Below are 23,106 nucleotides of genomic sequence, written 5' to 3' on the forward strand. Positions count from 1 at the left end.
ACTATCATCAAATGGTTTATGTGAACAACCGAAAGGTGCATTATCCTGGTTAAGCACAGGAAATAGCATCCGACATCGGACATTATGGAACACCAATCGAACAATTAGGGGAGTGTTAGTTACAATTCTTAATTTCATCATTTATGACGACATTACTCTCATAATATTTCTATATCTACATCAGATAATCGCCCCGGCTATTAGCTGGGGATGATCACCAAAAGGTTCCTGTGGACAGCTGGAAGGACGCAACAATATATCCATGCAGTCAATTGGGAGACAACCACAACAACTGTCTCACAAACAGTCAGGGGCATAGGCAACTATTCAAAGGAGCAGCTGGGGCACATCTTCTAGAGGGAGTCACTCCACCCAATCATTAGTACAACGAGGCATCGCTCCGAGTTTGTCTAAACCCTTGCATTTCATACATAGCTTTGATTCAATTAATATAGTTGCAATACCTTGAAGTAGGAGAGTAAAAGAAGTGTTGAAGCCCATACATCTCATACTCTCACATCTTCACGAACTACACGTACCTGATTCTTGACCTTGTGTCAAGATACGTAGGCGACCCATCATGAGTCCGATCTTTCTTGTCTTTAATTGGACGAGTCGGTCAAGTCTAGCAACTTGGGTCACATTTGACCGAAGATCCTTGCGAAAGGGTCATCTATGAAAAAAATGTAAAATGTATACATCTTCCCCTGGTGCTTCGAAGTCTTTCTGTAAACATCAAAGGAAAATCAAAATCCAAAATATATTCCTGCATAATTCCTTCTTGAGGAAATTCAAAAATCTGAAACATCTTCTTTTATCCCTAATCTTCCCGAACTACGCCTGACCAGTTTCTCATTTCGACGAGATACATAGGCAACCTATGGGTTCGGTCTTATTTTTCAAAAAATTAAAAAAAAATTATCAATCAAGGACCCTTCCCGGGTTCGATCTCATTTTCTAAAAAATCAAAAAATCATCAATCAAGGACCCTTCCTGAGTTCGATTTCATTTTTCAAAAATTTAAAATAATACTCCCATCGTGCAGAGAGTTTTCTATCTTGTCACTCCCATCACGAAGAGATTTGCATTCCTATCTATGCTCCGATATCGCATCCGAACGGAACACAGCCCATCTTATATTCAGCGCTCATATACGGAATAGTATCTATCCCCGTCTAACAATTAATGCTCCTATACAAAATGGTACACAACTCATCATTTTACTTTCATCTCAGTGCTCCTAAACAAAATGGTACCCAGCCCTGTCAAACAATCAATGCTCCTATACGGAACGGTACACAGCCCGTCATTTTACTTTCCTGTCAGCGCTCCTAAATGGAACAGTACCCAGCCACGTCTAACAATCAATGCTCCTATACGGAATAGTACGAGCCCCGTTATTTTACTTTCCTATCAGCGCTCCTAAACGAAATGGTACCCAGCCCCGTCTAACAATCAATTCTCCTATACAGAATGGTACACAACCAATCATGTTACTTTCCTATTAGCGCTCCTATACGTGTCACGACCTAAAACCATTTGTCGTGATGGCGCCTATTATGGAACTAGGCAAGCCAATTACTCAACTATTCCAACATAACCAAAAGCTTTAAAAAAAAATACGAAAGCAGTTAATATTTAAGGAAAATCTTCGAAAATAGAAATAAATACGCAACCCAATACAATCTCTCCCAAAACTGGGGTGTCACCGAGTACATGAGCATCTACAACAGAAGATAGTCTAATACGATGTCTAAAGAGTAAAGACTGAAATACAAGTAAAGATAACAAATGATGGTCAAGGTCTGCGAATGTCATGCAGCTACCTCGATAGTCTCCTGAGATCCTGACTCTACACTTAGCAGCCAGCTTGACCGGAAACACCTGGATCTACACACGAGGTGCAGGGTGTAGCGTGAGTACAACCAACTCAATAAGTAACAAATCCAAACTTTGGACTGAAAGTAGTGACGAACTCAACCGACACTGTTAAATATAGAAATAACAGTGCAGAAACGTAGGCATGCTTTCAAGTTTAACAAAAAACTCAAAACAGTAAAATAGATCAAATTTGAATGATAAGAAGAATATAACTTCTCTACTTCTACATGCCAATGCACATGCTATATGTGATGCACCATGCTGACAGCCTCATGTGTTCACACTCTCAATTTCTCAATCACTCAGTACTATATATGGCCAATCCGACCTAGGGAAGGTCCATCCCGGAATATATACATCGACTAACCATCAGTCACCCAGTACCGAGTAGGGCCAATCCGGCCCATGGGGAAGATCCATCCCCGGGTATATAATTCTTCGGACAAGATCCATGTCCAGGGAAGATCCATCCCTCAATATAATCAACTACGCTCACTGGGGGTGTGTGTAGACTCCGGAGGGGCTCCTTCAGCCCAAGCGCTATCATAAATCAGTATACCCGCTGCGGCGTGCAGTCCGATCCCATAAATGTCACTCATAATCAGGCCCTCAGCTTCACTCAGTCATCAATCTCTCTAATCTCTCTCACGGGCTCTCCATATCAATGAAACTAGTCCGAAAACAATGATATAATGCATCAATAAATAACAATGGAGACTGAGATATGATGTGAAAGGAATGAATATGACTGAGTATGAAATATCAATGAAATCAGTAAGATAACTGCAAGAAATGATGACTATGTGTCTCAACTATACCGGCATATAGCCTAGACATGATCTCTAGCATGTTTAACAGCTTAATTACTTTATCACATGTAGAAAACACGGACATCAGCAAGATAAGTCCACTATATAGTTCCATGGAATAAACCAGGACATAATTCTCACGGTGTACGCCCGCACGCCCGTCACTTGGCATGTGCGTCACCTCAACACCAATCATATAATGCATATTTCGGGGTTTCGAACCCTCAAAGCCAAGTTTAGAAGTGTTACTTACCTCAATCCGAGCAAATCCCTACTCCAATACGCCTTTGCCTCGCAAATCGGTCTCCAAGTGGCCCGAATCTAGCCACAAACAGTACAATACAATCAACACGGGCTAAAAGAATCAATTCAATAAGAAATTACTAAGTTATAACTAAAACATCCGAAATTGGTTAAAAACCACCCCAGGCCCACGTCTCGAAATCTAACAAAACTCACAAAATCCAAAAGCCCATTCAACCACGAGTCCAACCATACAATTTTTATCAAAATCCAACACCCAATCGTCACCCAAATCCCCCAAATCAACTCTCCAAATCCCTAGCCTATCAACCGAGTATGAGTACTGTGCAAAAATCCTAAAACGCTCTCCGTATGAGGGAAGTTTCACTACAGTAACTACCCGACAAAAATGGACGGTTCTCCACCGTCAACCAGTGAAAAGCCACTAGACGAAGCATCAAAGGAGTGCCTTAACAATACGCACAACCCATTCAAAATAGCTTATTCAAAAACTTCCCAGCTGCTACAGATCTAGGAGAAGGTGCAATGAACATTGTAGCACGCAGTCGCCTGGGAGCTTCAGAAATTCCCCAAGTCATTCTGGGTCAAATTGCATGATTACAAGCCATGGAGTTCTTTCTCCAACACAAGAGCGACCTCTTTGCCAAATTTCAGAGATTTTTAAAGCCAAAATCATCATTTCTAATCTTCTGCAATCCGGCGAGCAACAGTTGGTCGCAGACGGTGCTCTGGTGAACCAAATTTCCCAAGACCAACGCCAAACAACTTCTGCTATTCAGGAGATTATTCAACACACTTCAAACCCAATGTTCATTGAACCAATCCCCACAACAAAGAACACTGATAGTGCGAACACACCAAGTGTTCGACAGAATGACACTTTCATTTCTGGGCCAAATTGTGGCCATTTGATCATTGGAAATCCTCCTACAACACCTAAGGAGAAGGCCTGCAATGTTTCAGACCAATCCAATGTGAGATTTGATCACCACGATCAGCTAAAGATCCCAGAAATGCACCAGTTGGCCGGAGATGATAATCAGGCGATCCAAAATGGCCAAGGTCAATGCCAAATTATTAGTTATGCTGAGGAGATTGATAATGTTCAATCAGACTGCCATTACAATGAACCAATCGACGCAACAATGCAAAATACTATTACAACAACCTTAACTGTCTCAGGCAATTGTCAAGAAAAAACACAAGCACACTCTCTCCAAAGTGATGATCATACCCTGTTTGCCATACGGTTTTCTAACTTAACTAAGCTCTGTACTACTGCTATGCCTGTGCCTCTTATATAACAAAACCAGAAGGAAACCTTTGCAACAAATGTGCAGACTGTAACCCCTACCTCCCTTCTTCAATCTCATAATTTTACACACAAAGATCCTAAGGAAAAAAAGTGTCACAACACCTGGTGCTTTACATGGTGTTATGAATGGAGAACCAAAGACACAAACTAACCAACAACAGTCCAAAAAGCCTCCACCAAACCCCACAAATAACCACCCTAAGATCTCAACAAACTATAATCGACCCACCAAGAAGATAACCCTACAGAACCAACATTCCCAAACACCTGCTACTGTTCCATTGACCTCTGCTATCAACAAAGACGATCCCCAACCTTCAGGGGCAAAAGAACAACCCAAAAAGACACCAAACAATGTTGAACCACCCCCACCCACAGTCACTCACTCATATGCCACAAAGATTAGAGCAAGGTTTGAAGCTGAGAGAACCCCAATGTCCTTCACCCCTCCTAAACTTACAACAAAGCAAGGTATGCCTGTAGTAATTTTCAAGAAAGAAGACTACATGGTCAATCTAGCTGCTAGATGCTAGTATACAGTGGTAGGAAACTTTTTCAATACCATGCCCAGAATGGAAGTCATTAGAAGAAGCTTGTCATGACCCAAAATCTATTAAAGGTCGTGGTGGCACCTAACGCTGCTCTCAGGCAAGCCAACAATTGAATAATTAACTTCATTACTCATTTTAGTACTTTTGAAATCATAATTTCCTTCGATTAATATGTAAGAGATGAAATTTACAAGTGAGTGGCAATATTTTTACAACTTTAATACAGAACAACTCAAAAGCATCCCCAAAATCCGATGTCACGAGTGCATGAACATCAACGAGGAATGTAAAATAAAATACAGCATCTGTCCGGAATACAAATTTGGATAGAAGAAATATAAATACTCTGAAGGAGACTCTGCCGGCTGCATGTCTTAATATGGAATACAGCTCACGTAAGTCCCCACATGCATACACACCTCTGCTCTCACAAGGCCACTAGTAACATATGTACCTGCACAAAAATATACAACAAGTGTAGTATGAGTACGTAATCAACGTTTACCCAGTAAGTATCTAGCCTAAACCCAGAGGAGTAGTGACGAGGGGTTGACATCGACACTCACTAGTGGTCCAAAAATATCAGGTACAGTAAAGAGGTAAGTAAATATTAGGCAGAGTAAATAAATGAGATAAACAAGTATAAATTGTGTGGTACAAATCCCTCTCTTTACGATGAAACTCGAGCTCTCCATTAGAAATTCCCTCCTTAACCGGAACATATATATAGATATAGTAAGTCTCATCAAATAGAATGTAATAATCCAAATCGGGAAAAATCACAGATACACTGGCTTCTTGCCAAATATTACGCATGATTCCATGAGGATATGATATAGGAAATGCCGAGGCGTACGTCCCGATCCAACATAAATATTTAAACCGTGCACTGCCGAGGGTTGAACGGCATGAACCATAGATGCATCTATTAAACTGCCGAGGCGAACGGCCCACTCCCATAAGAGTGTGGTACATAAATCCTGCCGAGGCGAATGACCAGATCCCATAAGAGTGAAATACATAATCCTGCCGAGGCGAACGGCCCGATCCCATTAGAATAAGAGGCTTTGACGGGTCCTTGACCTCACTTACGAATAAACGTGTGAGTTGTAATTTCTTTAAAAAACACCTTTCAATGAAACATATATATATCCCAAAAACATGCCGTAAGAGGAGTAACATTATTCGGTGACTAATCATGAACTCGTGAAGTCTCTACAAAAGCAATTCTAGTCTCAAGTATTAATGTAAAAAGAGGAATTTAATAGGTGAGAGACTGCTCAAATAGTAAAGCTATAGCATGATGTGAACCTAAGTCTACCTGGATAATAACATGAATCTAACTACATATGGACTCTCGTCACCTCATGCATACGTAGTCCCCGCAACAAGTTGCACACATTAAATATATCACCTAGGGGTAGTTTTCCCCTCACAGAGTTAGACATGAGGCTTACCTCGCTCCGAAATTCTATAACCGGCTCCAAAGCCCTCTAACACCTCAAACTGATGCTCGTCGCTCCAAAACTAGTCAAACAATGTGCAAACCAATAAAGATATACTCTAATACTCATAACAAATCAATTTAGACAAATTCCCAACTCCGTTTGAAAAGCTGATAAAGCAACCCTAGAACCCACGTGCCCGAATTCCGAAAATGTTCGAAGATAAACATTACCCATAACATTACGAACTCAAATATATGATTTATTCTCAATTCCATGCCCAATTCATGGTCAAAATCCAAAAATATTAATTTCTAGATTTTCTACCAAAACCCCAAATTTTCCACAATTTCCCCATGAATTTCTATGTTAAAATCTATATAAAATCCAAGTATTTAACTTTCAATAGGTAGGAATCACTTACCTTGACATAGATGATGAAGATGCAGCTCCAAAATCGCTCCTAGGTCAGCTCCCATGGAGGAAATGAGATGAAATGAGCCAAACCCGATTTTGCAAACTTATACACTGCCCGGGCGACCCTTCTTCGCATTCACGAGCCCCCATCGTGTTCGTGATGAACAAAATTCTCAAAAGCCATTTTCAAACTCTTCTTAGACAGCCTCTAGTATAATGGTCATAACGTTTTGTACAAAACTCCAAATCACAAATGGTTTGACTTTATGGAAACTAGACAACAAGGGCTCTAACTTTCATATGTTGATACTCTCCCAATTCATTATAGATTTCGAGATATAAGTTTCCAAAGTTAGCCCTGTGCCGCAGAGATTTCCAAACTCTTCTTGGACAGTCTGTAGTGTATCCACAGTAACGTTTTATACACAACTCCAAATGATAAATGGTTTACCTTGCAGAAAAATAGACACCAAGGGCTACAACTTTTTTTTTAGATCATCTGCAAATTCGTTATAGATTGAGAGATATAATCTTTCGAAGTCAGACGACGGACAACAGAAATTCCTTCTTCGCGAACGCGAAGAACAAAGTCCCAGCAGCAAAATCCTTCTTTGCGAACGCGAGAGGCTCCTCACGAACGCGAAGAACAACACCAGAACCAGCAGTATCAAAACACCCAAACTTGGTCCGGAACCACCCCGAATCACACCCGAGGCCCCCAGGAGCCCGTCTAATCTACCAACCAGTCCCAATATATAAAACGAACCTGCTGGAGGCCTCAAATCACATCAAACAACATCAAAACCATGAATCGCACCCCAATTCAATCTTTATGAACTTTATAACTTCAAACTTCTACTTTTGACGCCAAAATCTATCAAATCAAGTACGATTGACCTTTTACTTTTCTCACTCTCACTTCCGAAATCAGAATCGGACCCCGATATCAAAAAGTCCACTCCCGGTCAAACTTTCCAAAAACCTTCAAATTTTCAACTTCCGCGAAATGACCCTGAAATGACCTACGGACCTCCAAGTCCACATCCGGATGCGCTCCTAAGACCATAATCACCATACGGTGCTATTCCCAGACTCGGAATCCTAAACGGACATCGATAACATTAAAATACACTTCAACCTATATTTATGAAATTCTTCCAAAATGCCAACTTCCATAATAGGCGTCAAAATGCTCCCGAGTCATCCAAAACCCGATCCGGACATACGCCCAGGTCCAAAATCATCATACAAACCTGTTGGAACCTTCAATTCCCGATTCCGAGGTCGTTTACTCAAAAATCAAACCTTAGTCAATTCTTCCAACTTAAAGCTTCTGAAATTAGAGTTTTCTTTCCAAATCAACTCTGAACTTCCTGAAATTAAATTTCGATCACACGTACAAGTCATAATACCTGAAATGAAGCTACTCAGGGTCTCAAACTGCTGAATGATGCGCTAGAGCTCAAAACGACTGGTCGGGTCGTTACATTCTCTCCCACTTAAACATACGTTCGTCCTCGAACGTGCTAAGAACTGCTCTGGAGTTATCTGAAATCATTGTTTAACACCTCGTGCACCTACCCGTGCTACCACAACCTAGTTGAGTACATTAGCTGGAGCAAACCTGAAAATCCTCCCTTTTATTTAGTCAAATAAGCCTTAGAGCAAAATCCCAACATCTGGAATTCTCTACCAGGTCTGTTTCCAACATACGAACACTGTATCCATCACTACATGATGTTCCAACACATGATTGTATACTCTCACTGAATTTCACACCCTGCACCACATTATTCACATGACCATAATAACGTCCTCTGATAACAATAGCCAGAATTCCACGAATCTGATGCTCACAACACACCTCATGAAGCATATAAGTCATGTTTCTACTCTCACAATACTGCCACAATAGAAGAGATGTGTAGAAACTCATAACCACCTACTGAATCACAACTCATGGAGTCTCTCCTCCCGACAGAAACCACTACCTTATTCTGGACTGAATATCGATATTTACTCGTTAATGTGCCTCATATAAATCTGATTGCACTGATCCCAGGTCCAATGATCTCGTTTCACCCAGTACAAGCTGCTCAGGAAATAAGCCACCTCGGATACTGCAAAAGCCTCATATGATGCCACATTGTGCTAACAAGATACAAACTCGGACGTGATACATAAGGAAAACGAACTCTGGAATGAACTACTCGACCCACCTAACTAATTTAATAATCGAAAAGATATTATGAACCTTCCTCAGAAATGAGACACAAAACACACAAGAATAGCTATGGGAAATTGTACTCAATATCACTCTATTGCGGGGTGCAACCCGATCCACACATGATACCATTGTGGCATGCAACCCGATCGAACCATGATACCCGTGGCGGCGTGTCACCCGATCCATACAACATATCCGTGGTGGCGTGCCACCCGATCCAACCATATACCCATGGTGGCGTGCCACCCGATCCACACAAAATAATCTAAAGAAAACACACATCGAGCCATAATGCTTATACTCACGAAATGCCCGAATATCAACCATAAGCACGCCAAGTGCATAATACAAATCCTGGGGAGACGGATAGCGCCACACGCTATGAAACTCAAGCACAACTAAGGCGCGATAATGACCTGCATCTCGAGAGCCATTCTGCTCACATTACATTACAAGCTTCACGGAACCTCATACCGATTCTGATCGTATCATACTGGGCCAATATCCTTCCAAAGATCCACAATAACCTTTTTCCATGACACACAATGACAACCATTAAATCTGGAACAAACATCATGCAGTCCACAACCCAAGGAATAGAACGCCTCTCTGGCATAAACTCACACGTTAGGGGCATCACCAAAATCTCCATACTTAGTTTCAATCTATAACAATCAAGTGACTACCACTCCACTTCAATATAAATCTCCCAGTGGGGTTGCTCTCACAACCATTCCGCACCAGGTGGCAACGACTGCATTCCCATACCACCGACCGTGCAAATCTGTAAGGTAATTCAAAATCCACAAACCAATACACAATGCCTCTTCCAGCGAACACCATTCTCAGGCGACACTAAGATAACACATGCTTACTCTAAACATCTGAATTCTTCCCTACTCATCCGAGCCTGTGACATTTTTGACAACACCGGATCGTGACCTTGATCCTTAATTCAATTTTTCCATGTCGCTCCTTGCATTTAAAATGTCGCTATGCGAAAATACAAGAATTCATCATAACTCCTGAACTACTAGTAGAATGAACAGTTCATTGGCTAGAAAACCCTTTGTTCATCTCATTTCAGAAGGATCAATGCAACACGCAACTGGACCCCAACCCGCAGAAAATACAAACCTCAAGATGTGGTCTAAACCATCGCGACTCTTCCGGAGATCCATTACACCTCAAAACCATTTGAATCAAATACTCTCTCAATTCAAACAAGTTGTGGTGACACTCAAACCCACGCATACAACCACAAACCACCTGTATGGCTTCACGCTGAAGGAGCTAATCACTGCCATCGTCATGCGGATTCAACTATTACTAACCAATCCAATTCCTTTAAATTTACTCTTGACTTTCCTTAGAAATAATAACAGCTCCAATCAAAGCACAATGAAATAAATCTACCCTCAATTCATCCTGAGTGACCCGAATCGCGAGACCACATCATCTCAATACCCATAAATCACCGCATACCTTCATCATGTGCACAATGGCGTCTCCAACCGGTATACCCATGCCACAAGACTTCCCACAATTTCCGGAATTGTTTCTTCCTTTTCCCAAATACTGCACCGCTTATCCGATAATAACATAGAACACTTCAAGTCCCATTCGCAATCCGCTGCAGAACTAGATCCTTAACCATACAACGGACCCGAAATCCTTATGTACCAGACTTAAATTCTTGAACTCACTGAACCGTTGTGAAGAGTCACCCACTCTGACCTGGTCTCGAATGTAACAAACTTCAACACTCTACTAGCACATGAACACACTCTCCAAGAAGCAACCACCTGAATTCGTTTCCTTGTACATTACATCCGTAAGAAGCATAAACTCGGAGTCTTCCCAAATCCTGCACCTCAATCGATAAGGCGGAATATAGCACACATTTATCAATTTCTCTACTCGAATTACCCCTGATGTTTCCTTTTATTAGTCACAAATAATCCACCAATGCACCGATAACCAAAAACTGCACAAGCCGACAACCACTCGATTCAATAGTGGACGGTGGGGCTCCCCCACTTAGATTTAAGCTATAATCACAAAATATTGAGCCCACAATGATTCCTTCTTCTCGATTACCATGATCTTGCTCCGTTATCCCGCTAAATTTCTCTAAGTATTTTGTTAAATCTCGTCATGAACATTCTGAATCATCAGCCACGATCTCCTATCCGACCTCTTTCTACGACATTATATAGGTTCGTTCCTTCCTCACTAACATCAACTAAGAGTTCAACAATATCATCCGAACTCAAGTCATACCGCATCTGTAACAATAGTCAAATCTTCACACACCTCTTCATCCCAAGCAAACTCTTTTCTGCCTTATTCACTCTTTCTCCATACGGTAACCATCATTCCAAGAAAATACGTATACCAAATCAACTTCCATCACGGTTCCCAAACCGTTATACACTTTCTTAAGGTACGTGGCAATTCCACCACCGAATCCATATGCTACTCTGCCTCTCCCACTTCGGTCAAACCATCTCCTTTAAGCAACTTCCCGACTTTCGCTTCTCATACTTGGCCTACTAGTAAATTAACCACCGCAAGACACCTCCCCATGTCCTTCCTCATTTTTTGTTACCCAAATGTTATATCAAATCAAAATCCATCTCTGTAGCACCTGAACTAACAAATTACTACCAATTCTAAGTCTCCTAAAAGATCATTTTTTTCGAGCCATCAATATTGGAATTACCCATTCGATCTTGAACCGCTGCACACCGCTATTTCCGCTGCACACTACTATCTAACAACCGTCCCTCAAGCACCATTTCACAACACCCTGCTCCAAAGGCAAAATCAAAGAAGATCATAACACCGGTGAACTGTAATGCGTTCAAATAAGGACGACGACGACGCATCACAATGAAAATTCCACCAAGCTAAAAAATACCAAGTCTCGTTACTCCACCAACCCAACCTGCACATTCGTAGTCTGATTGCTTATCCTTTGCTGGAATCAAATATTGAACCTCTGAATCACACACTGAGATAAATCTCATTTCAAGTAATTCATTACGCCGACACATAAACGAGCACCCTACCATTACACCAACACCGTGCATAGCCTCAAAACCGTAGGAATTACCGATACTGAGCTGAAATGACAAAACCTCCTTTCGCAAGAAGACGATAATAACTTGTTTGAATGCGCAGGGAGAAACATCCTGCTCCACGTCTGTAGTACTACTGAAACTCTTTGATGCCCAATTGACACAAGCGTTCAACATTGTGTAAGAATGAGTAGGAAGAAAATAAAGGCACAAGACTTAATGGAATCAAACCGCACGATAAAAGAATCAAGAAGGGAAATGCTCCTAACAGCCCTGTAGCCTCTAGAAGATAAGTACAGACATCTCCGTACCGATCCGCAAGACTCTACTAGACTTGCTCATGACTCGTGAGACCTAAGTGAACCTAGTGCTCTGATACAATATTGTCACGACCCAAAATCCATTAAAGGTCGTGGTGGCACCTAACGCTGCTGTCGGGCAAGCCAACAATTAAATAATTAACTTCATTACTCATTTTAGTACTTTTGAAATCATAACATCCTTCGATTAATATGTAAGAGATGAAATTTATAAGTGAGTGGCAATATTTTTACAACTTTAATACAGAACAACTCAAAAGCATCCCCAAAACCCGGTGTCACGAGTGCATGAGCATCAACTAGGAATGTAAAATAAAATACAGTATCTGTCCGGAATACAAATTTGGACAGGAGAAATATAAATAATCTGAAGGAGACTCTGCCAGTTGCGGGTCGTAATATGGAATGCAGCTCACGTAAGTCCCCGCATGCATACACGCCTCTGCTCTCACAAGGCCACTAGTCACATATGTACCTGCACAAAAATGTACAGCAAGTGTAGTATGAGTACGTAATCAACGTGTACCTAGCAAGTATCTAGCCTAACCCCAGAAGAATAGTGACGAGGGGTCAACATCGACACTCACTAGTAGTCCAATAACATTAGGTACAGTAAAGAGGTAAGTAAATATGAGGCAGAGTAAATAAATGAGATAAACAAGTATAAATTGCGTGGTACAAATCCCCTTCTTTACGAGGAAACTTGAGCTCTCCATTAGAAATTCCCTCCTTAACCGGAGCATATATATAGATATAGTGGGTCTCATCAAATAGATTGTCATAACCCAAATCGGGAAAAATCACAGATACACTGGCTTCTTGCCAAATATTACGCACAATTCCATGAGGATATGATATGGGAAATGTCGAGGTGTACGACCCGATCCAACATAAATATTTAAACTATGCACTGCCGAGGGTCGAATGGCACGAATGATAGATGCATATATTAAACTGCCAAGGCGTACGACCCGCTCCCATAAGAGTGTGGTAAATAAATCCTGTCGAGGCGAATGGCCCGATCCCATAAGAATGAAATACATAATCCTGCCGAGGAGAAAGACCCAATCCCATAAGAGTGAAATACATAATACTGCCGAGGCGAACGACCCGATCCCATTAGAATAAGAGGCTTTGATGGGTCCTTGATCCTACTCACGAATAAACGTATGAGTTGTAATTTCTTTAAAAAACACCTTTCAATGAAACATATATATATCCCGAAAACATACCGTAAGAGGAGTAACATTATTCGGTGACTAATCATGAACTCGTGAAGTCTCTACAAAAGCAATTCTAGTCTCAAGTAGTAATGTAAAATAGAGGAATTTAATAGGTGAGAGACTGCTCAAATAGTACAGCTATAGCATGATGTGAACCTAAGTCTACCCGGACAATAACATGAATCTAACTACATACGGATTCTCGTCACCTCGTGTGTACGTAGTCCCCGCAATAAGTTGCACACATTAAATATATCACCTAGGGATAGTTTCCCCCTCACAGAGTTTGATATGAGACTTATCTCGCTCCGAAATTCCATAACCGGCTCCAATGCCCTCTAACACCTCAAACTGATACCCGTCGCTCCAAAACTAGTCAAACAATGTGCAAACCAATAACGATATACTCTAATACTCATAACAAATCAATTTAGGCAAATTCCGAACTCCGTTCGAAAAGCCGATAAAGCAACCCTAGGGCCCACGTGCCCGAATTCCGAAAATATTCGAAGATAAATATTACCCATAACATTACGAACTTAAATATATGATTTATTCTCAATTCCATGTCCAATTCATGGTCAAAATCCAAAAATATCAATTTTTAGGTTTTCTACCAAAACTCAAAAGTTTCCACAATTTTTCCATGAATTTCCATGTTAAAATCTATATAAAATCCAAGTAGTATTTAACTTGCAATAGGTAGGAATCACTTACGTTGACATAGATGATGAAGATGGAGCTCCAAAATCGCTCCTAGGTCGTCTCCCATGGAGGAAATGAGATGAAATGAGACAAACCCATTTTTGCAAACTTATACACTGCCCAGGCGACCCTTCTTCGCGTTCGCGAGCCCCCCATCGCGTTCGCGATGAACAAAATTCTCAAAACCCATTTTCAAACTCTTCTCAAACAACCTCTAGTATAATGGTCATAACCTTTTGTACAAAACTCCAAATCACAAATGGTTTGATTTTCTGGAAACTAGACATCAAGGGCTATAACTTTCATATGTTGATCATCTCCAGTTCATTGTAGATTGCGAGATATAAGCTTCCAAAATCAGTCCTGTGCAGTAGAGATTTCCAAATTCTTCCCGGACAGTCTGTAGTTTATTCACCATAACCTTTTTTACACAAATCTAAAAAAATGGCTTACCTTTCAGAATATTAGACACCAAGGGCTACAACTTTCATTTTTGGATCATCTCCAGATTCGTTATAGATTGAGAGATATAATCTTCCGAACTCAGACGACGGACATCAGAAATCCTTTCTTCGCGAACGCGAAGAACAAAGTCCCAACAGCAAAATCCTTCTTCGCGAACGCGAGAGGCTCCTCGCGAACGAGAAAAACAATACCAGAACCAGGAACCAGCAACATCAAAACACCCAAACTTGGTCCGGAACCACCCTGAATCACACCCGAGGTCCCCGGGACCCCGTCCAATCATACCAATAAATCCCAATAAATAATACGAACCTTCTCGAGGCCTCAAATCACATTAAACAATATCAAAACCATGAATCGCACCACAATTCAAGCTTTATGATCTTTAGAACTTCAAACTTCTACATTCGATGCCGAAACCAATCAAATCAAATTTGATTGACCTCGAATTTTGCACAGAAATCATAATTGATATTACAGACCTACTTCCACTTCCGAAATCAGAATCCGACCCCGATATCAAAAAGTTCACTCCCGGTCAAACTTTTCAAAAACCTTCAAATTTTCTACTTCCCCCAAATGACCTACGGACCTCCAAATCCATATACGGATGCGCTCCGAAGACCAGAATTACCATACGGTGCTATTCCCAGACTCAGAATCCCAAACGAACATCGATAACATTGAAATACACTTCAACCCAAATTTATGAAATTCTTCCAATATGCCAACTTCCATAATGGGCGTTAAAATGCTCCCGGATCATCCAAAACCCGATCCGGACATACGCCTAAGTCCAAAATTATCATACGAACCTGTTAGAACCTTCAAATCCTGATTCTGAGGTCGTTTACTCAAAAATCAAACCTTAGTCAATTCTTCCATCTTAAAGCTTCCGAAATTAGAATTTTCTTTCCAAATCAACTCCGAACTTCCCAAAATTAAATTCTGACCACACGTACAAGTCATAATACCTTAAGTGAAGCTGCTTAGGGCCTCAAACCACTGAACGATATGCTAGAACTCAAAACGACCTGTCGGGTCGTTACAAAGCTTTATAACCCAAACTAAACTTAAGGGAGGAGTCAAGATTGCCCATTTCAATGCCAAAATTGTCTACATTGATTTGGATAATGAATATGATCATGCTATAGTTTGAAATAAGCAGTTTATGTACATACAAGGACAAATGATGAAACTTGAGGCATGGAACCCTCTCTTTAAGCCAAATGAAGATTCTCTAATGGTGCCTATTTGGATTGTCATTCCTGAACTTCCATGGCACTTTTACTTCATGGAGATCCTTACTCCACTACTGTCTCATGTTGGGAAAACCTTATTTCTGGATCTTGCATCATTTCAAAAGACAAGAAGAAGTGTTGTTAAGGTTAAAATGCAGATAAACCTCACTAAGGACAGACCACATCATGTTTGGTTGGGTTATGATGAAAATTATGATGAAAATGGTGATGGTCAATGGATAGAGATACAGTATGAGAGCATTCCTGATTATTGCTCCTATTGTAGGCTCCTAGGTCACAATACTCATGCATGCTCAGAAAAAGCCAAGCATGAAGATATGCAGAAGAGGAAAGAAGGTGCAAGAACCAATGAGCAAATCATGCAACAGGAAAAGACTACAACAGAGGCACAACAAGCACACCAATTACCAAAGCAACAAAACCAAGACACTCAGCAAAATCAGACTCCTCAACACCAATAGCAGGCCAAACATCAAAAAGCTGCAGCACCAGATAATGAGGAACACCAGAACTCAGGGTTAAACCCTCCACAAGAGGAATGGCAAACACAGAAAAGCAGGAAATTCAAAGGAATTGCATAGAATAACACCGAAAAGTAGCAGACAGTGTATATTGCTAAACAGACTAATGTTCAGTAGCAACAGAATCCACCAAAAGAAAATGCACAACAGGCCATCAAGCTATCAGATATGACCTCTAACAATCCTCCAGCTCAACTGGAGAGGAGTAATGATTCTGGTGCCCAGAACCCCCCCCAATTTCCCTATTCCCCCAAGTGATGAAGTCAATAGAGGAATGGATGAGTGTGATAAGGCTCTAAATAAGGGGGGTTTTCTCATGTTCTGCATGAGTGTGCTAAGGCACAAATGACTGAACCTAGGTTGGACGTTGCCACTACTACTACTAATGATGCTGCTAATCAGGTTCCTTTGGTTATTGTCACCTCTGAGGAAGAAGTTGAAGCTCAACTAATAAGAAAGGCAACTGGCCTGGAAAATGATGAGTACAGTCCTACCTTATCAGAGGATGAGCTTGAAAATGGTAGGGATGGGGATGATGAATACAGTGATGAGGAAGATCAGCATGGTAACCTCCTTATCAAGAATGTCAATGGAGATGAACATCAATACCAACTCATAGATAAATAAGGACCAAGGTTTAAACAGCCTTCACTAAGATTAACTAGAAGCAGAGCAGCTACAGCTCCCAGTAACAACAAAAAGTCTAAAAAAACTCTCAGTTCTTAATGATTAGCACAATCATCTGGAATACAAAAGGTATCAGAATCTCTGGAGCCATAGAAAGACTCAAAATTATGAAACAAATCCACAACCTCTCTTTCATTGCTGTTCTTGAACCATTTCTTGATACCAATTACCTCAACTACAACAGAATTCAGCTTGGCATACAACATGCAGCTTCCAATGTCAACAATAAGTTTTGGACTTTCTGAAACCAAGATTTCAATGGTACAGTACTGGACACTAATGAGCAACAGCTGACTATTGAGCTAAGACATGTTAAAGCTTGCCAAGTTTTTCATATGACTACCATCTATGCTATATTCAAACAAAGCATGAGAATACCTTTGTGGAATACTCTAAGGCACAAATCCTCTTGTGATGTGCCTTGGTGAGTCATTGGTGATTTTAATGTTATTGCCTCTGTCGAAGAAATTATTCGAGGTCTCCCCTATCAGATGAAGAAAAGCATTGAATTATTGTACATGATTGAAGACTGTGACTTAGTGGATCTTGGATTTTATGGCCCAAGATACACTTGGTCCAATGGAAGGGGTTCTTGTTCCATTGTCTCAAAAAGACTAGACATGGGATTTGTTAATGATAATTGGTTAGCCTCCTTTCCTTCCACCACAATCGCACATTTAGCTGCTACTGGATCAAATCACTCCCCTTTGTTAATGTAAATGCATGTGAGACAAGAAGCCAATCAAAAGTACTTCAAATTTTTAAACTGCTGGGTTGACAATGATATCTTTTTGCCTCTTGTTCAAAAGACCTGGGAGGTGGAAATTATAGGGAATCCTATGTGGATATTTCATCAGAAGCTCAAAACTACTTCTAGAGCTTTGAGCAACTGGTCCAGGGAACAGTATGGTGACATTTTTCAAAAGCCAAAAGAATTTGAACAAAAGATGAAAGAAGCAGAAGAGAGAGATGGTTAAATTCCATTGACCCTGCAGATAGAACAATCTTGTATGACCCTGCATTTGAAAGTTGAAGAAGATGTTTTGAAATAAAAGACATAACTGCAGTGTTTTAAATAAGGTGATGCAAATACAAGATATTTTCACAGTCTCATAAGAGGGAGAAGAAGGAAGCTATACATTCATAAGATCAAAGATGAGGATGGTGACTGGATACATGGAGATGAACAAATTGGCAATGTTGCTTGTGACTATTTTGAAAAACTCTTTACTGAAGGTAATGGTTTTATCAAAGAAGATCTACTCAAGTGTATTCCAACCATTCTCAATCAGGAAGATAATGCAAAACTTATCATAGACCAACCATCCAGGAAATCAAAAATATGGTTTTCTCAATGAACCCTACTACTGCAGCTGGTCCAGATGGTATGAATGGTAAATTCTACCAATCATGTTGGGAAATTATCAAAATTGATCAGTTTAGAGTTGTACTGGCCATTTTTGGAGGAGCTATTATGCCAAGATATATCACCAATGCTTGCCTTGTTCTTCTACCTAATGTTGAATTTCCCAATTCCCTTACAGAGTTCAGGCCCATCAATTTAAGCAATTTCATTAATAAAATCATTTCCAAAGTCATCTGCACTAGACTTGGCCCTATCTTACCTAAGATCATCTCAACCAACCAGTCTGGCTTTGTTAGAGGCAGAAGCATCACTGAAAACATAATACTAGCCCAAGAGATAGTTCAAGGCATCAAGAAACCTAACTAGGGGGCTAATGTAGTTATTAAACTTGACATGGCAAAGGCATATGACAGAGTGTCTTGGAGTTACACATGTATCATGCTTCGAAGAATGGGATTCTGTGAAAGTATCATAGATATGATTTGGAGAACAATGTCAAACAACTGGTACTCTGTTATTGTGAATGGTACTAGATAAGGTTTTTTCAAATCCACAAGGGGTCTCAAACAGGGGGATCCACTTGCTCCAGCTCTTTTCATTTTGGGTGCTGAATTATTATCTAGAATGCTGAACAACTTAACTCATGACCAATTTTTCAATGGATTCTATATGGAGAGGAATGGTCCACATATAAACCACCTCAGCGTTGCTGATGATGTGATCATTTTCACATCTGGTACTAGAGCTTCTTACAGAGAATAATGACTGTTTTGAGGGACTATGAAGACACTTCAGGCTAGAAGATTAACAATAAATAAGAGTCATTTCATGGTTCCACCTTGTGTTTTCCATTACAATATCACCAGAATTAAGCAAATCGCAGGCTTCAACAGAAAAGAATCCCCCCTTACCTATCTAGGATGCCCACAATACATAGGAAGGAAGAGAATCATACATCTCAATGGCCTCATCCAAAGTAGTCGACAGAATCAGAGGTTGGCAAGGCAGACTCCTTTCATATGGAGGAAAAGTCAATCTAATTAAGTATGTTCTGCAATCAATGCTGTTCACCTGCTATCTGCAGTCTCTCCACCAAAGACTGTTACGAAGCAAATTGAAAAGTTGGCAGCCAATGTTTTCTGGGGTATGGAAAAGGACAAGAAAAAATACCACTGGGCATCATGGAGCAAGATGTCATTTCCATTTAATGAAGGTGGCATTGGGGTCAGATCTATTAAGGATATCTGCAAATCAATGGAATACAAGCAATGGTGGAATTTCAGATGTAAACCATCACTGTGGAGTGAGTTACTCATGGCCAAGTATTGCAAGAGATCACATCCAATCTCTAAGAAATAGGACACTGGCCAATCTCAAGCTTGGAAAAGTCTTATGACCAACAAGCAAAAATGTTGAACAACATATTCAATGGAGACTTCATTCAGGTGATGGCAGTTTTTGGTTGGACAATTGGCTTGGTACAGGCCTTCTAGCATCACACAGAACTGGAGGTGGCAGATCTGGCAAGATTGCAGTCTCACAATTTTGGGACTCAGGGCAATGGAATATACAGAAACTTAATGAAATAGCCCAATCCCATCAAATTGATCACATTATTCAAGTTCCTATTCACTACAATTAACATATCCCTGATAAAGCTATCTGGACTCCTAATGTTTCTGGGAATTTTACTTGTTCTTCTGCTTGGGATGTCATAAGGAAGAAGAAACAACACCTGTTGTCTAACAAAAAGACTTGGCAAAAAAAACTCCCATTCAAATGGTCCTTTTGTCTATGGAGAGCAATAAGGAACAAATTACCAACAGATGACAAAGTTATTGCATTTGGTAATCCTACTGTCACTAGATGTGTATCCTGCATCAAACCTCAGGGTGAATCAATTGATCACATATTTAGTAATGGTCACTTTGCTAGAGCAATTTGGAGCAAATATACATGCATCACAGGAATGCAGATTGAACACCTACCCCTGAAGCTTACACTGATGAAATGGTGGTTACAACAAAGCAAGAATGCAGTACATCAAATGCTCATAGACACCACCCCTACTATCATCTGCTGGAATATTTGGAAAAACAGATGTAATGCCAAATATGGAGGCAGACCTTCATCCATGACCAGAGTCCTGTACTCCATTGACTCTGATATTCAAATCGTCCTCAAAACCAGTTATCCCCACATAAACTGGCCCTCCAAATGGAATGCTCTATACATTATGGTTGAAGAGCTAAAGCATGTCACCTCCATCACCAAAGTTGTGTGGAAGAAGACACACAAAATTTTTGTGAAAATTAATAGTGATGGTAGTGCTCTCAACAATCCAGGAAGAATTGGCGCTGGTATCATTGTAAGAGACTCACAAGGTTCCTTTATCCATGCAATAGCCAGCCCCCTTGGTGAAGGCACTAATAACCTTGCATAAACTAAAGCTGCAATTATTAGTGTCCAATGGTGCCTGGACAGTGGTTTCACCAAAATTCATTTAAAAGTTGACTCTGCTCTGTTGGTACATTGGATCAGCAGCAACTCTGAACCACCATGGACATTATAGATGCACATACAGAAGCTGAAGGATCTCTGTCAACAATGTGAGGAATTCAGATGCTCTCATGTATACAGGGAAGCTAACTTTCCAGCAGATTCATTGTCCAAACTCAGCCATGAACTCCAATAAATAAAATGCTACAACACTGTACTTGACCTACCTTCCCACATCAGAGGTCAAGTCAGACTTGATCAGCTGGATACCCCTACCTTCAGACACAAACTGACAAACAGAATTCAGTAATCATCTGAAAATGCTTCCGTTTCCAGCTATTCTAATGCTTATGTTTAAACACCAGGAATACATGGGGACAGTCCTATCACTCCAAGACAATTGCTCAATGGAAATACAAGGAACACAATTTGTTGAAAACATCAGGGGAGTGAACACTGAAGCACCAATTTACACTAACAGTCTTTTCCTTTTTGCAGTTTCATTATAATGTGGTATGCAATGTATCTTGATCCTTCTTCTAATATGGTTTCTACATCTGAAAAAGGTTAAGAAATGGAGGCAGACCATTGGAATCTGATAATTGCACAACCAAATGAATCCCTTAAGCAGTTGTGCACCACAATAATCCCACCCCAGCACAGCACAACCACTCATTACATTACAAACCACAACCAACACAACTTGCCACTCAGAACCCATAAGAACCTGGGTGACAGTTCCACCACTCAACCTCATAAGAAGGAAGAATTTAAGGATCATCATATGCAACATCCTCAATATGATGCAACTTTTTTACATGTCTCCTTGACCAATGTCCTACAACCTCCCTTTCTTAACCAACAGAACACCCTCATCACTCACAAACCAGCCTTTCTGAATGTTTTCAGAACACGCAAGAACCTGAGAGCTGACTCTTTTCTTCTAACATGTTTGCTAATTTTGGTGGTACTAATGACAAGTTCATATTATTGCTGCCTCTGTAAGGTGTGGTGTTAGCATCTCTGATGTTCAATATCTTGCAAATGCACCAATTGTCTTGGACCTATCATAGGGAGCATGTCAACTTGACACAATTTAGACACAAAAACACTTACATAAACAGTGTTGCAGGCTCACATTGGACACTTCAAAAATCAATACTGAAACACCCAGCAATTTCATCAACCTATCAGCAGCAGTACTTGGCCACCAGTTCTCAGCAGCAGAAACCCCCCTACAACATCAGCAACTCCAGAAGCCACAAGCCATCACTTCAACATACAAGCCCTAAGAATTTTTAGATGTTAGAAACAGGACAATGCTCACAACATCTAGAAACCTCTACACATGTTTTTTGCCACACTTTCTAGGGAGTTTCTACACCTTCTCTAGTTGTAGAACTTGTTGTATATGGAAGGTAACCTTCCAACTCATTTGCGTAATAGATTTAGGCTCAGTTTTGCATGATTGTATTGTTGACCTAGGCTTACTTCACCTAGTTTTTGTATACCCAATTGCCTATCAATGTTGGATAGACAATTGGTACATCATCTTAGGTCTCACTACACATAACTTTCAGGTTTCATTTGGTTGTCAGATTAGGACGACCAGGTGTACTTTCATCTTATTCTGGAGGTCAGATTTATGCCTCCCTCCTTTGTTGTACTTTATTTTACATATATGAAAATCAATGCTTTTCCAAAAAAAAAATCTCTAGCCTCAAACTCCCAAATTACACCTCAAAAACACCCAAACTAGGTGGAAAATCAATGGGGATACAAGATTATTGATAAAAACAAGCACAAGGGGCTTACTTCAAGAAGCCCCTCAAAAATCCTCTCAAACATCGCCCTTGTCCGAGCTCAAAATGTTTGAAAATGAAGAAAATCGTGAACCCTTATGTTTTTAATTCATTTTAGCAAAACCACTTATGCGGTTCACTTGACCGCATCTGCGGCCTTTCACGATTTTGCGGTGCCCAGTCCGCATATGCGAACACACTTCTGCGATGGGTCGTCCGCTTCTGCGAAGCTGCCTCACCAAGCGCCCATGCGCTTCTGCGATC

General features: G+C 40.6%; 2 protein-coding genes across 2 annotated transcripts; both read left to right on the forward strand.

Moving 5' to 3' along the window:
• The first annotated feature begins 15,894 nt into the window (after window positions 1-15,894).
• On the forward strand, window positions 15,895-16,428 carry LOC138897322 (uncharacterized). The gene has a single exon (XM_070183287.1). The coding sequence runs from the start codon at window positions 15,895-15,897 to the stop codon at window positions 16,426-16,428; it is 534 nt and encodes a 177-aa protein (XP_070039388.1).
• A 1,902-nt stretch (window positions 16,429-18,330) lies between these two features.
• LOC138897323 (uncharacterized) lies at window positions 18,331-20,984 on the forward strand. Its single transcript, XM_070183288.1, has 5 exons — window positions 18,331-18,411; window positions 19,112-19,277; window positions 19,626-19,826; window positions 19,987-20,064; window positions 20,200-20,984. The coding sequence occupies exons 1-5, from the start codon at window positions 18,331-18,333 to the stop codon at window positions 20,982-20,984; spliced, it is 1,311 nt and encodes a 436-aa protein (XP_070039389.1).
• The last annotated feature ends 2,122 nt before the right edge of the window (window positions 20,985-23,106 follow it).

The sequence above is a fragment of the Nicotiana tomentosiformis genome, chromosome 8 (assembly GCF_000390325.3).
Source record: "Nicotiana tomentosiformis chromosome 8, ASM39032v3, whole genome shotgun sequence".
Taxonomy (NCBI): Eukaryota; Viridiplantae; Streptophyta; class Magnoliopsida; order Solanales; family Solanaceae; genus Nicotiana; species Nicotiana tomentosiformis.